This window comes from Pogona vitticeps, chromosome 2 (genome assembly GCF_051106095.1).
Source record: "Pogona vitticeps strain Pit_001003342236 chromosome 2, PviZW2.1, whole genome shotgun sequence".
In the NCBI taxonomy this organism is placed as follows: Eukaryota; Metazoa; Chordata; class Lepidosauria; order Squamata; family Agamidae; genus Pogona; species Pogona vitticeps.
In genome coordinates, this window is record NC_135784.1 from 55,988,018 (window position 1) to 56,005,571 (window position 17,554).

The 17,554-nt window shown below is 40.2% G+C and overlaps 1 protein-coding gene across 7 annotated transcripts in view; it reads right to left on the reverse strand.

The window, feature by feature from the left end:
* The window catches only part of RAD18 (RAD18 E3 ubiquitin protein ligase), a 151,018-nt gene that overhangs the window by 33,385 nt on the left and 100,079 nt on the right, over window positions 1-17,554 (reverse strand). For 2 of the 7 annotated variants that reach the window (XM_072989474.2, XM_072989471.2), the window contains exon 12: window positions 3,534-3,596. The exons of 2 other annotated variants lie outside the window; for them this stretch is intronic. In XM_072989474.2, the coding sequence (XP_072845575.2) occupies window positions 3,534-3,596 (63 nt within the window). Of the gene's footprint in view, window positions 1-454; window positions 1,645-3,517; window positions 3,597-5,023; window positions 5,098-17,554 lie in introns of those variants that run through there. 3 more of the 7 variants (XR_013541618.1, XM_072989477.2, XM_072989476.2) reach the window with 3 other exon arrangements.

The window sequence follows — 17,554 nt, forward strand, 5'->3', positions numbered from 1 at the left end:
ACCAGACTCTCGTTAACTGTGGGGGGGCGGTATTCGTATTCATATACAGATGCCTCCATCTCTACTCATAAGTTTAGATCAAAACACAATCTTTCCTAGCAGTGTTCCAAGAAAAAGTTTGCATTCACCAAGGCCTACCACAGGGAAGGGAAATCTGTGACCCTCTAGGTTTATAGACTACAATTCCCAAAATCTTTCTCCACTGATTATGCTGGCTAATATTGGTGGGAACTCCAGGACAACATCTGGAGGGGCATATGTTCCCCACTACTACCCTATGGTTTGATTATTCTTCTTCAAAATCATCTTGTGGCAGAAATCAGACTCCCAGTCATACTTCAATATATTTTATCCACATTCTAAAGAACCAGATCATAATAAAGACAGAATGGTTTCAACATTGTTAACAGAGCTAAGTAATAATGAAGATACATGTTGACAAAGCATGACAAACTTCTTTTATAATACTATATTTATTTCAAGCAATTTAACTGGTTCTTGGAGTTAAAAAAGATCCCAGCATGGGTTAGACATGGTCAAGAAAAACAAGATAGCCTCTCCCTGTAAGCTTAGGACATCAAAAAAACCCCAGAAAGGAGGCAAGGAATGAGAAAGAAAGGGGAAAACAGAAATAGAAATGCATATTATAAGAGGCTACAGTTTACATTGGTGTGCTTTTCAAAGTCTAAATGCAAAAGCTTGCTTAATTATTTTAGAACATATATTAATTGTATATATTCTTTATGTCATTTTATTTAGAGCCCTTCCTTCTACCAACTCATGTTCTGGAACAACAAATATTATCACAAATTATAGGTGGATCAGGTCATGGAATATTGATGGGAACAGGTCATGGCTAGAGATGGGCAATAACCACTAGTGGGTTGGTGTTTCAGCCCGGTTTAGTGTGGCACCTGCACAAATATTCCATGGCTACTGCACACTTCCCTCCTCTGCTTCCTCCATGCAATTGCCCACTCACCGACTGCAGTGGACGTCCTTCCTCTGCCTTCTCCACACAACTGCCCACTCACAGACACCTACAAATTGCTTCCCTCCTTTGCCTTCTCTGTGTGATTTGTCCAGTCATCACCAGCCTTCTCGTCCTCTGAGTGGATAATCGCAGAGGAGGGAAGTAAGCTACAGTCAGTGAGTGAGCAAATGAGCGGAGGAGGCAAGGAGGTAAGCATGCGGTGCCCATCTTTAGCCATGGCATACTGACAGCACAAAGTTCAGGGTATAGCCTTTATGGAATATTCAGAGATAGTATTTTCTGAGTGCCTCCTGTCATGCTGACTAAACGTATTAAATGAACAGCATGCCAAGTATTTTGGAAGCATGACTGACTGACTGACTGACTGACTGACTGACTGACTGACTGACTGACTGACTGACTGACTGATTGATTGATTGGTTGATTGGTTGACTGACTGACTGACTTTCTATGCCACCCAATTAGTGATGAACTCTACTCTGGGTGGTGTATATAATAAAACAGACAAACCCCACCCACAATAAAACACATATCAAACAGGATGATATTCAAAGTACTGTAGTTAAATAATGAACCAATAACAGGATGAAGTCCCAAGATTCCAGCAACAATGGATATTTCTTTTTTTTTCCTTTTCTCCACTTCCTCAACTGTAAAGAAACACAAAAATTCTGTCTAGATTTAACTTTTAAATCCATTCATTTCTATGTAATATTTCTTTTCTGAATAGTTACAGACCAAGGATTTCTTTTTCCAGGTTGTTATTGATTTATGAGATGGAAACATCTCTGTCAAGCCATTTTCTAAACACTTTTCTCAATTGTAACCAAATTCAGCTGAAAAAGTAATGGCTTTGGATCCAAACAGTGTAAAACTCTGAAACAGATATCCTCAATTTTTCAAGTATACTAGTGTTGTCATGATTAGGTAGAATTACAGCTATTACAAGTATTATAACATTTGAGAACTAATACATCGTATTAAAATAGCATGGCTCATTTCCATGCCAATTTCAAAATAAAGTGTGTTACTATCTCATAAAAATTATCTTCTAGATTTGTGAGATTTCTAAAAACATATAAGACCAAGTGAAGGATAAGGAGTTCAGAATAACAAAACGAGTCCTTCTGGCATGTCACAATGTATTGTGAGCTAAGTTCATGCACAGGAATTTCTAGATAGGGAATTTCTAAATGGGTACAAATACAAATACTCTATTGCATCATTGCCAACCAGGCTGTACGCATGAGCCGGGATTAAACCAGTCTAAAAAATTAGAATTTGGTATCTAAAATAAGTACACATGAACAGTCAGAAAATATACTACTACTACTACTACTACTACTACTACTACTACTACTACTACTACTACTACTAATAATAATAATAATAATAATAATAATAATAATAATAATAATAATAATAATTCTCAAATACAGTAGTACCTCAATTTATGAAATTAAAGGGGACGTTACGTAAAGCGAAAATTTCATAAACCGGAATGCGGATTGCCATAGGAACAGGGCAATGCATCCTGGGGAAACTTTGTCCACAAACCAAGAAATCCAGGAAAAAAAACGTAAACTGAGGCATTGTTTTCAACAGATTTCCATTTGTACTCCGAAAATGACATTAACCGAGGCGTTAATAAATCAAGTTGTGAAATTAATTTGATAGATAGGTACATTAATAAATGAAACTTGCTATATATATAGTGTAGTCTGTTAATACCTTCACACAGAGTACCATTTTGGCAGCACAGGCAAGGTGCTGACACCTGAACATTAATAGAAGGAACAATCACCAACATATCTATGAGGAAGAGTTTATCTGTATTTTTTACTTCTCAGATAAATGTTTAATGGCTCTAGGGGCTTATTATAGCATGTGTTTCACCTGTATGCAATGAACCACTGCAGACATTTAAAAAAATTTCCATGTACTTTGGATTCTACAGAATGAAGGGACATGCATGGGTGCCAACATAACAATGGAGAGATGGGATTTCAGTGCTTTTGTGTTAATTCACAGTTCATAAGAAGAGCTTTAAGCTATTTCAAATCACATGAGTTCTTAATGTGAAGAGGAAACCTAGTGGAAATCACTGGGGAGAGATTCTGAAGTACGGAAATGCTGGCAGAAAAGAGTTTAAAAAAGAAGTGACTCTACTGCCTCTTCTGGCACTCCCCATACCATACAAAAACCAACAATTATATCTAGGGAGACATTCCCGACAGGGTGGGATGCAACACAGGAAGCTGATGGAGGAAAGTGGGTGTTTGTCTCCTAGTTACAATTTTCTCTCTTTCAGTTCCATCCAGCATTTCCTATTTAAAATGCTACGTACCCCACAGAAAATACCTTTGGAGAAGCTTATGGGGGAAGGGGTTAGAGGGCAGGAGAATCATCATCTAACCAATTACCTCCATCAATAGTTCTCTAATCCACACAACATTTGGCATATTTTCAAACAAGATGAACCTGCTGTCTAAGCAACAAAAATAAATGAATGACAACCATTACCTTGTACCACACTTACTTATCTGATGAGCCTGAACACATCCCAGCAATCTCCAAATCTCTTATGATGTCTGAACTTGAGCTGAAAAGCAAAATACTACTTGTTGAAAATTGCTGGCCATTGACTGTACTAAAGAAAAGAGGTATGGCTCCAGGCAGAAAGCGATATGAAAAAGAAAACAATAATTACATTATGTGCTCCTGGCACATCGAAAGAGGAGGACAGGAGAATAATAGCAATCAAGACCAGCACAGGATGTCACTATCCATTTCCTCTTATCATATTTGGAGATATACTATTCACATTCTGCATATAAACTAGCTGGATTAGGAACCACCGAAGTTTAGGTTCAAATCCCAAGTAACTCACTGGATAACTCCAGGCCAGTCATTACCTATAAGGCAGTTGGTGGGTCACATATAGTCCCTACGGACCCTAACAATCCTGCTGTCCACGCCCTACTCTACTTGAAACTTGTTTTGATCAAAAGTTCCTCTCAGATTCTCTAGGGACAAGGAAGCCAATTCTGTCATAATCTGAACGGTCTAAAGCTCTTTTCTTTTCTTCCAAGACTGAAGGAAGGCTTTTTAAAAAAAATCTGGAAAAGTCCAGACTTAAATAAAGGCTTCTTCCAGGCCTAGAACAGCTCAGCCCTCCTCCTCCAAACCATGATGGAACTAATCCCTTCCTCCTTGAAAACAAAAAGAGGCTTTTTCAATTTTATTTTATTGAAGAAGATTTTCATGGTGCATGATGCAGGAGCATATGTGTCTCTTCAAGGTCCACATATGCACAAGGTAGGTTATGTGCAGGTGCCAAACCTTGCTCACTCCTGCGCTATAGGATAGTGAACCTTAGGCTTCACAGTCAAACCTGCCTCACTTCAGGCATGGGTTCAAGTATCTGGCTTCCAGAAAGGGGCAACCCTCTTTTCCCTGCCACCATGATTTAGTAGCTTCCCTTTTTAAAAAAGGAGATGATAGAAAATCTATATAAATCATGACACTTTCCGTACTAACTATATAGATTTTGCTTCTGGGATTTTTGACAGCTTAAATTAAAAACTACTTTTTTGGTCAATCATCGTTTTACAGCATTTTGCACAAGAGACTATGTTTTAAAAATCATGTGCATTTAAAACACAGCCCTTTATTTTAGTCTTAACACGCTCTGTTGTCCTCAGAGCTTGCTATCTGGATTACTGTAGTACAATTTTTATAAATGAAATGGAAATATTTTTAAAGTTATTGTTCTCCTATAACACAACCAATATTATCTGCATGAAATATTCGGCTGTCACACATAAAAATTAGAAAGAACATTATTATAGCTGTTTTGTGGAAGTGGTAAAACTACTCCGTAATTATCTCACCTTGAAAGCCCAATTAGGCTCATTATAAGTCCATTTCAACTTTATAGAACATAACAACAAATAAGATACATAAAATTTTACCAAATCTAAACCCATGCATTAAGGGAAAATTCCAAAAGGTTTTCCAAAAACCTACGTTTTGAAGTAAAAAAATTTTTTTCTGTGATGGTTGGTCACAGATTGGGTATTTCTATTGATGGAAATCTTTTCCTAAAACAAAGAACAATATGACAGTGTACTGGATCACAGGCAGAAAAGAAAGGAGTGCTTACTTATAAATGAGGGGAAATAACATTATCACTTTAATTAACAAAGTTTCAAACCATCCTATACTCTCAGAGTCAACAAAATACACCAATGACTCCCTATTTAAGCCTGAGAGTCCTGCAAACTTGTAAATTTTGATTAATCCTCTGAGAACTGATTTTAGGGCTTGACAGCCTTTGTCACAGTGAACCACTTCAAGTCTAGTCAGGTCCACTCTCCTTTAGTTTAATTCATGCAGGAGATATTTCTACAATATTTTGCATTAAGCACCAGACATCACCCATCATTTAAGGAGGACTAATTTGTTTTCTGACATCAATTTTAGTCCATGGAGATTTTTGACAGATAACTGGCTACTGGTTTTCTTTGAAAACAAAAAATCTTCTAATAAACAGTAGCAAATTGTTTTCATGAAGTTAAGGCCACTCCACCAGAGACATGATGCACACTGGGTAACTGATTCTACAATCAAACATGTAATGTAAACATTGCTAAAATGTTTAAGGGCAGAGGAGGGCAACTTATCAGGAGCGGAAGTTGCCACCACCAAAATTTTGCTGCCAACTACCAATTACTTCGTAGTGGTAATGGCTCTGTATGGTGTATGCAGGAGAGTCTGGTAAAAAGCAAAGGCAGGAGGAAGGGAGGGAAGTAGGAAGCAAGAAACATGACCTGCAAGAAACAGAGGCAAGAACTGTAATGGAATTTCTGGACCAAAGCATAATTTTGGCAGCAGCATGGCAAAGCAATCAAGTATACCCCCCCCCCCCAAGGCTTTGGAGAGCACACGAAGCCCTGACGTTAAGGCAACAAACTAATGAGCTAGCACTCTGGAAATTATTTTGGAAGTCACTTTTAGAGTTCAAAGTAGCCCAATGTTGTCTTTAAAAAAAGATGTTGAACATCTTATGGGAGAAATAGAGAACAGCACCATCCAAATGAGGAATGAATCCAAATTAATCACTGAAACGTCAAGATAGCTGCACCATAGTGAATATTAAGAATAGGCCTACAATGAAGTGCAGTAACAGAGGTACCTACGTCATTGATTATATGCAAACTGTATAATAACTTGAGTTTTAATTAAAGGCAAATTATGATTTTGGTTATGTTCTCTTACCCAAAAGTCAGGCAGGAAAATGTCTCAATATCTTATCCGTTGTGTTTGATGTAAAGCCTGTTTTATGCAATTGTAAACATTTGCATCTTCAATACTTTGTCATGCAAATGCAAGATGATCTTTACTTAAAATTTCTCAGTGAAGTATTTAGTATATTTGTCATCCTCTTTGAAAAAGTAGACAAAAATATTCAGAGCAGATGAAGTGTAACTGTTAAACACTTCCCACCAATATCAGCTCTGCAACTAGCCAAAATGAGCTGGAAACTTCAGGAGATGGACCAGCATGATCAGTGAATTCACTGCTCCCCTCCTCAAAGCTATGTTGTACAACTCTCCAAGACCGATCTATTAGAACCTCTTAGAGTCAGGCATTCTGAGATGGGCTGCTTTGGGAAATCACCTGTGTTGCATGAGGGTAGCTGAACAGGCTATTTCCCTAACCAGCTGCCAAATAATGCCTTGCTCTAAAGATCAACTGAGTGTCATTCTTAGAAAACAGCTATGAAAAAAGAGCAGATTGTGGAGAAGAGATGGGGGGGCAGAAAGTGGTGGGAAGCGGAGAGTCAGCAGGAGATGCAGGCTAGAGATGATGGATAAGGCAATGGGATGGGCTGGAGGAGGGAAGGAAAGGAGTAGGCTGGAGGAAGTATAGTATAGAGATGAAAAGTGATGTAGTACTGCAGGGCATGCATGCTGGAGGTAATGGAGGGTTAGGGGTGCAATGCAAAGCAAAGTGTGCTGCTTATATACTACCCCATAATGTTTAATTTATGGGCAGTTTGCAATTTAATTATGTAGGTTAGACATTGCTTCCTGCCTCCAGTGAGCTGGGTGCGATTTACCCACTGCCGAAGGATGGAAGGCTGAGTCAGATTTGAGACAGCTACCCAACCCCCTTGAGATCAAACTCAGGTTGTGAGCAGAGTCTTGATTACAGTACTGCGGTTCAACCACTGTGCCACACCACAAGGCTCCTAATGGAAGAGGAATGACATGAAGAGGCAAAGTGGGGAGGATGAGACAGAAAGAAATGACAAGATAAGGGAGAGGTGATGGGACAGAGGACACAGCAATGGTGGTGGTGGGCAAGGGGGAGCAGCTAGGAAGGCAGCAACAACAGGGCGATCAAATAGAGGGGAAGATTGAGTTGATCCTGCTGGGGAAAAGACTCTGCAAGATAAGGAGATTTTGTCGTGTAATATACTTCGGTTTAAAAATAAGTAGTATCTAAAACTTAATAAGTACCGTATTTTTCACTCCATAAGACACACCTTTCCATAAGATGCACCAATTTTTTAGGAGAAGAAAACAGGAAAATATAATGTTTTCTTCGCTTCATAAGACGCACAGACTTTCCAACCCCCTCTTTTGTGGGGGGAAAGTGCGTCTTATGGTGCGAAAAATACGGTACATATTATGTGTACCTGAATCTACAAGTCGCCTGAAAAGTTACAATTATCCATGAGGCAGCTCTCCAGAGAAAACAATTAACACCCATGTAGCTTATTTATGAAGATGACACAAAAGACTGTTACTTACAATCTTATTTATAAGCCTGTTGCATTTTACCCAGCAAAGTTTTTTCAGGCTCCCTCATGAAATTCTGAACTTCTTGATTGTAATTTCCATTTTTCTATAGACACTGAGAAATCTCAAAGAGAGATCTTAATCCATGAACTTAGTGATGCCTCGTTGAAATTACACGCTGCTCTACACCACCCAACCATTTGTCTATTTCTTGCCCAAGACAACTATCCTGACTTCACTGTTGTCAAGTTACGCAGACATTTGGGGCAGAAAAAGAAAAATATTTGGATTTTAAAAACAAAACAAAAAACTGCTGGAACCAACTCTTATCTTCAGTGGTAAGGTGAAGACATGAAGAAAAGCAAAGTGTTACATTTAGAGAATGCCAGCTTTTCAGACAGTGTTGTATTTAAAAACATTAGCTAAAATTAAACTTCCACATTTTTATGTGTGAGTTCATTCTGAGAAATGGAGGACAGCAGCCTATTTTAGCACTATATTGTTTTAATTAAGCCTTATAGCTAAAGAGTGAAAGTTACAGTCAACATCTGGTTAGGGTATTTAGAGGGTTTCAGGCAACAAAATGTCCTCTCTTGCCCTGGGTCCCAGCGGTGAGCCAGTACAGTGGTGCCTCAACTTACAACCATAATCCATTCCAGAAGATGGACGTAACTTGACATGGTCTTAAGTCTAAGCACCATTTCCCATAGGAATGCATTGAAATGCAATTAATCCGTACTGGCCGAAGAAAAAAATCACACACACACACAAAATCAGTGCAAGACTCATTGGAAACGCGATTAATCCCTTCCGGCCGAAGTTGGGAGGGGGGGAAGAAAAGCAATCAAGCATGCAAGACCCATTGGAATTGCATAGAAAACAAACGGAGCAGATCGGAAATGCAAAGAAAACAAAGAAAAAAGCAAGGGAAGCATGCAGGACCCATCGAAAATGGGGAAACCCCCCAAAAAAGCAACCAAACCCCCCAAGACCCATCAGAAATGGGGGGGAAGAAGCCAAACAAACAAACAAACCCCCCAAGACCCATCAGAAATGGGAAAAAACATTCCAAAAAGCAACAAAAAAACCCAAGACCCATTGGAAATGGGGGAAAAACCCAAACAAACAAACAACCCCCAAGACCCATCACAGCACAGAAACATAACCGCCCCAGCTCAAAAACAGCCAGAATAGTTTTTAAAAAGCAGAAAACAGCACCTTACCTTACAAGGCAGCCCGAAGCCTCCTGCAAACACACACACATGCTCTCAGAAGGAGGATGCAGTCCCAAGTCTCCTCCTCTGACACACACTCTCTAACTGCTGGGGCAAAAGAGCTACAAAGAAGCAGCCTCATCACCACCTACAGTTAGAAATTTGAATTTCCCACCTTTTTCCCCCTGTTTCTTTCTGTTTATAACTGGAAGCTCCAGTCGCAAGTAAAAGCAAAATTTTGCAGCTGGAACTGGTCACAACTTGAAATTGTCATAAGTAAGGGCGTTCCTAAGTCGAGGCACCACTTTACACTCTCTTAGGTAAGTATCATATTCAATTTTCATGCATGCATAGTTCCCAGTGTTGAAACTACCATAGCAATCAAACAAGGTATAAACAATGGCATGCCTGGTTGCACAACCTATCAGATTGCCAAAGTAGCTGTTACAGCTGGGGCTCTGCAAATCAAAGTACTGAAGAGAATGCTGGTCTTCATGTGCAAAGGTTTGAAGGAGTTAATCCTTATTTAGTATTGGATAGTGTTTTGCTATCCTACAACATACTCTGAATCACTTCAATCAGCACAGAATAACTCTTGCTTCTGCAATTTCACATCCACATTTCCTGCCAAGGTGGAGATCTTGGTTTTGGCTTGATCAGTTAATAGCCCTAATTTAGCAGGAGATATGAATATGAAGAGGGAATGCAGAGGAAAGCAGACCAACAGAGAGGGAGCAAGAACAGCATGAGATCAATCCAACATGCCAGAAAGTCTATGGAGCTGAAAACTAAAAGCAAGAGGGCTTCATCCTAAGCCTTTACAATCAAACACTATCTGACAAACACTATATATTTCTAAATACATGTTATTCTGTATATTGTACAGTAGGGAAAAATAAAAAAAACATACAACACTAAGAACAACAATGAAAGAAGTCTGCAATGTATATTTTTAGTGTTTTCCAAGGAGAATTCTTTGGCTAGTTTTGGATGTGTGTAAAGCCACCATGAGACAATCAATCAATCAATCAATCAATCAATCAATCAGTCAGTCAGTCAGTCAGTCAGTCAGTCTGTCTGTCTTGCACTGCACTGCATGAAGGAATGTAGAATATCAGTTATACTGGGGAAGACATCTGTCCTTCTTTGCTTCAGCCTTAGAAATTCATGTTTACTATATCCCATCAAACCAGCAGAAACTGTCTTGATATTGTTAAGTTTCATATAAGGAAACCTCCAGATACTATAGCCATTATGGTATGTGGAAACACAACACATCAACCACACAAACTTTTATCATGGATATATTAGGCTAGTCAACAGTTTGCACCAAATGTGTCTGGCTCCACATATAACCATTAGTTATGTAAACTTTGGGATTGATACTACCCATATTCAGGAGTTAAGTTCTCATGAAACCATAATTAATGTTTTGAATTGATCTTTCATGACTTCATTCCAGTCCAAGGCACAGTCCAAAAAACTCTTTTGATGGAAATGTTTAAGCAAATGCCATTACAACAGTCACTCATTTGAGATGTGTAGCCTTTTAATTGATTCCACCTTCTAATCTACTGGAAAATTTCTTCCTCAAATATCCTGGTTAAAGTTGGCAACTGTCGACAATGGAGGTTCCCAAGTTCTATTCAAGCAGTCTTTGAAAAGGATGCAGAACATTCAGTAATATCTGTATTTAGCCCTGTGCTTGATGTATTTTTTTTCTGAGTATGAAAATTAACCATTTTGACCAAGGCCAGATTATTACAGCCTAAAAAGAATATTGTTTTGGGCCCATAAGTTTCGTAATATGGAGCTGGTCTTGACAACTGTGCCAGTGCTGAAGCAAAGAATTTATTGAAATTAGCGGTTTGTATAGTTTGATTTGTAGAGCCAAAAACATTTAAAAATTACTAATGGTAACGGGAGCACTTTTCAACAGATCTATTGACAGAAAGGTTTGATGACTATAATTATAGAGCTGGGGATATCATGGGCTGCTTTTCTTTTCCTTCCTGCTCTTCATCTCCTAAAGTTATAATAGGGAAAGAAAAAGATAAAGATAAAGCATGCTGACCAACTAACTTCAACAGTTCCTGCACTAAGAAGTACTGAGGAAAAAACAAGTAATCACAATTTGAAAGTAAGCATATACCAAATATTGAAATAAAAAAACCTTTATTCCATTTTTGCCTACTACCTATATCTCAGAAACCTGCAAAAATAACCATATTGTCCATTTGGTTGTCTTTTCTTATTTCTTTGTTTTGAAGTTTGTTTTGTAGTCACGTGAATTTAGTAAACTCATTTTCTGATCAGCACTGAAATACTTTCCAAAATCTGCCCTGCAACATCCATATGATACAGTGGAAATACCTCAGTGATCACATTGTACAACAGCATTCTGGTGAAAAGGTCCAAAGTTAGAATTAGCATTTACTTCTGGCACAAAGAAAGAGAATCAGCCATTCCCCTTGTTCCAGAATTAAAGTAGAGCAAATGATAAATGAAGATCCCTGGAAGCATCAGAGATCTCCTGAACTGAACTACAGTGGTGCCCCGTATAGCTACGATAATCCGTTACGAAAAAATCGTCGTTATACGGATTTGTCGCTATACGGAACAAAAAAGCCCATAGTAATGCATTAAAATGCGATTAATGCGTTTCTATGGGCTTCAAACTCACCGTTCAGCGAAGATACTCCATAGCGTGGGCATTTTCGCTGCCTGAATCCATCCCAGAAAATAGCGGGCGGCCATTTTGAAATCGCGCCGCCCGGGCGGGAAGGGGATCTCTTTGCAAGACTTTTTAAAAGTTTTTTTTGTAACAAACAAAGCATGAAAGCAGCCGTGTTCTTCCCACTAAGCCCTACTCCCCAGCCCAGCACTCCCTCCTCTGCCTTCCCCCCCACCTCGAAGAGTCACAGGGACGAGATCAGCACACGGGGGGGGCCTCCGGGAAAAACAAAGCCGGATTTCTGGCGTGCCATTTCAGAGGTGTGTGTCTGCCGGTGTGTGTGTGTATGAGAGAGAGATGGCATGCTTCGTTGAGGGAGGCAGAACAATGCAAACACCTCCCCCCACTGTCCTGGAGCAACTCCGAGCCCTTTTCACCCCACCTTTCTGGCACCCCCCTACCTTCCCTGCTCTTTCCCACCCCCATCCCCAGCCCGCAGCTTCACCACCTCCTCCTCCTCCCCTTGGAAGGGATTCCCCGGGACTCTTCCCTCCATCCCGCTCCAACCTGCAGCCTCCGAGCCCTCTCGCCACTCGTGGCCCAAGGAGGCCGGTTGTCTCCCAGGCTGGCTCCACCCGTGGTGATCCTGGGCATTGTAAGGGTTAAGAGAACTGAGCCTTGCCTGCTAGAGAGGCCAGAAAGGAGGCACTGTAAGGGCTTTCTCCTTTCCGGCCTCTCTAGCAGGCAAGGCTCGGTTCTCTTAACCCTTACAATGCCCAGGAGCACCAAAGGGAGCCGCGAGAGGAGGGTGCGGAGGCTGCAGGTCTAAAAAAGGCTTGCAAAGAGATCCCCTTCCCGCCCAGGCGGCTGCCTCCGAGGCGGGAAGGGGCGCGCCACCCACCACCAGCCAGCGAACCCCAGATGCCCGGTCTCCTTGGCGGGGCGAGGAGGGGGTCTCTGGCGCGCCACCCCCCCATTCAGCTGCTGCCGCCCTGATCCCAGTCCGGCAGGTGCCTCCTCTTTTGCAGCACCTCCCCCGCCGCAACTGCTCTCTGGCTCAGTGCCCCAGGGGTGCGCATGGGGATCGGGGCCAGGCCCTTCGCCCCTCCTTCCCTCCCTCCTGAGATGCCAAGCCGGAGCGCCCCCGCTATTTAAGCAGGAGCTCTGGGGGGGGGGGAAGTGCGGCGCCGATCAGCTGTTTTAAAAGGCTTGCTTGCGGGCGCAGTTGTTTAAAAAGAATTGCTTTGCCATGATTGGTTACCCAAGCAGGGAACTGATCATCGCAAAGCGAAATACCCCCATAGGGAACATCGGAAAGCGATCGCAAAAGCGATCGCAAAATCTTCATCGCAAAGCGATTTCATCGTTCTACGATGCAATCGTTATGCGAGGCACCACTGTATATCCATCACCTGCTTTCACATTAAATTGGTTGAGATGTTTTTACTCCAAACAGTTTACCTCTTTTAACTTCAGAAATCAAAAGTTGTGGGCAAAAACTTTCAAGAAAGCACTGAGAATTAAACTCCCCCTCCACACTCTTTTTTCCTTTGGCACACAAATCTAATTACCGTATTTGTTTGGCTAGAGCACCAGAGGCTGAGCATTTAAAACTACACAGCTGTCAAGAATGTGCAACATTATGGATTCAGAACAAAAACTTCATATTGTATGGAACTTCTAATCCGTAAATCTTCTTGGTGCAGATGCAGAAAAGTCATTCACCACTGTAGACATCCACTACGATTTTCATAGGGCTATCTGCCTGGAGTAAAACACATTGAGGTGGGAGATGAAAATTTTGGTCTAAAACCATTTCTTCTCTGATACTGAGAAGGTTTATGTGTCTGAACCTAAAATTAATATAGGCCCACATACATTACTCAGCACTAATCCATTTGCCAAGATCCAGAGTTAACTGCAGTGTCTCACAACAACACCTACCACACTGAACACTTAACGTTGGTTAGTTGATTTTTAAATACAGAAGTAAAAATGTAAATGCAAAAATGAGAGTGTGACCAACAGGTGTCTGACAGTGAAAACACACCTACTTTACTCACAATTGTTTATAAATTTATAAGAATATTCTGCCAGGACTGTGTTGTGCTGCCTTTACCAAAATCAAGGAACCACAAGACTTAGACAATCCTAGACCAGCCAGACCAGTGAACAATAATGAATAGCATCTGCAAAGCTGTGAAAATAAAGAACAACTTTTCAATCCTCAGGGCATGTCCTACCATTATGGTCATGAATCTGGAAGAAGTGATGAGGCTCTGGACACTGGAGTTCTATGTGTATGTTATCCACTATCTAATGGTGCCTTTTCTCAACAGAGTGTAACAGCAGTAAAGGAAGATTTGATTGCCAGTTTTGTGGGGGGTGGGGTTTGGCCAGTGAATTTTATGGTAGTGAGAACCATCTAGCCCTTCTTTTCAGGCAGCAAAACATGAAACGTAGGCAAAAGGCAGTCTTGGGCATATCCTTTATAAGTTATAGGGAAAAGTACACTGATGTTTATTGTACAGCAGCATCTAGACAACACTGCACACACTCTGATTGCACTGCAAGTGCAGAAATCTTTTGTTGGTGACTTGTTGGCATTAAATCTATCAATCTTTAAAATGTGATCGCTGTGCAGAGGAGAAAGACAGCTGCCCAGAGGGAAGCGGACTTGTCCACGCATGCCCAGCTTAATAGGAACCTTTACTAGGACATAGGAAATCCCCACTCAGCTATGGAAACTCACTGGGGGTGGAACTGGTGAAACCACTACTGATGTATTTCACAAAACTTTAAAAATCTTATTGGGAGCACCTTATGTGTGATGTATATAGCAATAAAGAGCATATAAGAAGATATGTTGACTTTTCACTAAGGGAAGTATGAGCTTTACAAAAGATGTGCCTCTCACATATACCTTTCTAGACTATCTGGAATAGGACCCAACAAAACATGACAGAGTTTACCTATCATTTTCAAAACAAACGTAAACATTCAATTCCATTTTCAGAATACTACTTTATCTACACAGCACCGCTGTACAACAGATAATTATCTGAACAACCAATTAAGACATTTTTTCTGGAACTGTATCTTTAAATGCAGATGCAGGGTCTCAAAGCAGAATGATTCCTTGTCAATTCTACTCTAATCTTTGCAGACTCTGAAAAGGAAGCAGACACCTAGAATTTACACCTACATTCTGTTGTCAGTTCCTTAACAAAATGTATGACTTCTCCAAGAGTCCTACAGAAATATACAGACCTTCTGGGGAAAGACCTTCTGGGGAAAACTGTAGGCAAATATGTTTAAAAATACATCCTTGCAACATGTAAAAATATGCAGGTGTCAAGACTTAAGTTGTAAGCAAACACTTCAAAATAAAAGGAACAAAAGTGTAAGAAAAAAAACAAAAATAATGTGCTACATTACATTTTTAAAAAATACAAAAGCTTATAGCCTACAAAGCCAGCTTTGAAGAACAAAAAAGAGAGAATACATCTCTAAAAATAAAATTGCTGCACTAGAAAGGTAAAATGTATTATTCAGCCTGTTATTAGCATATCTAGATATACATATACAAAATACAAAAAAGGAAAAAGAAAGGGAAAAAAGGTCACCCAGCCATGCTAGTCAAAGAACTCAAGGGGGAAATCCATCCATAATGATTGTTGTTCTTTGATGTCTGTTGCCCAAAGTGGTGCAGAGTTTTGTGACACTGTGATACTGTTATCTGGCTCATTGGATAAATGCTTGGCTGACTATTCTCAACAGTATTTATACTTTATGTGATTTTTCTTTCTTTAACATCTTATCTGGACTTCTGCAAGGTTTACAGAAGGCTAAGGGTGCTGCTCTCATAAAACTCCCTATACCTGGCAGACCCTGCCGAGTCTAGGCACAGCTATATATATTTCCAGTCTATTATGTTTAGTCTTTCCATGGCTGTCCCTGCAAATCGCAAATCCAACAGACTGTGGAACCAGCCAATGGCTAGATCAGCAAATGGCTAAGTCAACAGAGTGCAGACCCTGCAACTTTGCTGCCGTTTGAGTCAACATCAATAGATGGTATACCAGTACTACAAAATATTCCTTTCAATATCTTTAATTATTATAGATTGTGATTCAAACTGAATTGTAAAGAGACATACATTTTTTCCTTTCTCCTTTTCACATTACATGACTGTACTTTCTCTGGTACATGCTGTTTTATCACTAAAGTTGCTCCCAAATAAGCTGATTGTTTTGGAAAGCAGCAGAATACTTTGAAAACAATGAAATCAAGCCACATTTTTACAAGCAGTTTCATTTTTAAGGCAACACTTTGCACCCCGCATGATCAATTTCTTAACACCTTAAAGTGAAAAGGTTTCAAACCTTGACAGTGTTGAAGCAGTCTCATTAAAACTGTACCTCACGTCTTTTCTGAATATTTTAACCAGATCTCAAATTTTCAAAACACAAAGAATCAGCACATCTGATCTGCAATATGCATATATGAAAAAAGAGGTCTACTTGCAATTAGAATGTGAAGCTGTGCTCTTCTTTAAACATGTGGGAGCTCAGAAAACCAAACACAAATAAACAGGTGTCTAAAGATTCCATTAACAATATGCAGCATTTCTCCTTCCTGCAGAGAAATACCAATCCTACCATTTAGCACAGCATTTCTTTTGCTGCTCTCCCCCACCCCATCAATCCCTGCTTCCAGCTTAAAGTCTGGCAAAAATATCTTTCTGGATGGAGTAAGTTTTCACTGCTCTCTTCCTTTGTCATTCAAAACAAAGCTACTTATGGCTTTGCTCCTGATCTTGGAAGCAACCTACATGGATAAATATGTTTAATCGCATCACTGACACAATATAGTTTCACAATAATTGGCACACTTGTCTCCATTGTGGAAAAAAAATTATTTATCATTTTGAGTCCAAATGGGAAGTAAAGTTGCCTAGTGAGTTACTGCTGGGAAAATGCAAACTTTGGGTTTTCCAAGACAAGCAATGCTTGGTCCACCAGACTGAGAATTAAAATGTTCTATATTCAGGAAAAGAGGAATCTGCTACATGCCCTGTTTCCTCGAAAATAAGCCCTAATATGATTTTTAGTATGAATAACTTATATGCAGAATACATCAGGACTGGATGAATCCCAAGCCCAGAATTAAGATTGCTGGAAGAAATATCTATAACCTCAGATATGCAGATGATACCACTCTGATGGCAGAAAGTGAGGAGGATTTAAAGAACCTCTTAATAATGGTGAAACAGGAGTGGGCAAAAAATGGTCTGAAGTTCAACATCAAAAAAACTAAGATCATGGCCACTGGTCCCCTCACCTCCTGGGAAATAAATGGGGAAAATATGGAGGCAGTGACAGATTTTACTTTCTTGGGCTGCATGATCACTGCAGATGGTGACAGCAGCCATGAAATAAAAAACTCCTGCTTCTTGGGAGGAAAGCAATGACAACTCTTAAAAATCAGAGACATCACCCTGCCGACAAAGGTCCGCATAGTCAAAGCTATGGTTTTTCTAGTAGCGATGTATGGAAGTGAGAGCTGGACCATAAAGAAGGCTGACTGCCGAAGAATTTATTTTTTTGAATTGTGGTGCTGGAGGAGACTCTTGAGAGTCCCCTGGACTGCAAAGAGAACAAACCTTTCCATTTTAAAGGAAATCAACCCTGAGTGCTCACTGGAAGGATAGATCCTGAAACTGAGGCTCCAATACTTTGGCCATCTCATGAGAAGATCCCCTGGAAAAGACCTTGATGTTCAGAAAGTGTGAAGGCAAGAGAGAAGGGGACTACAGAGGACGAGATGGTTGGACAGTGTCATTGATGACTTTGTCAAACAT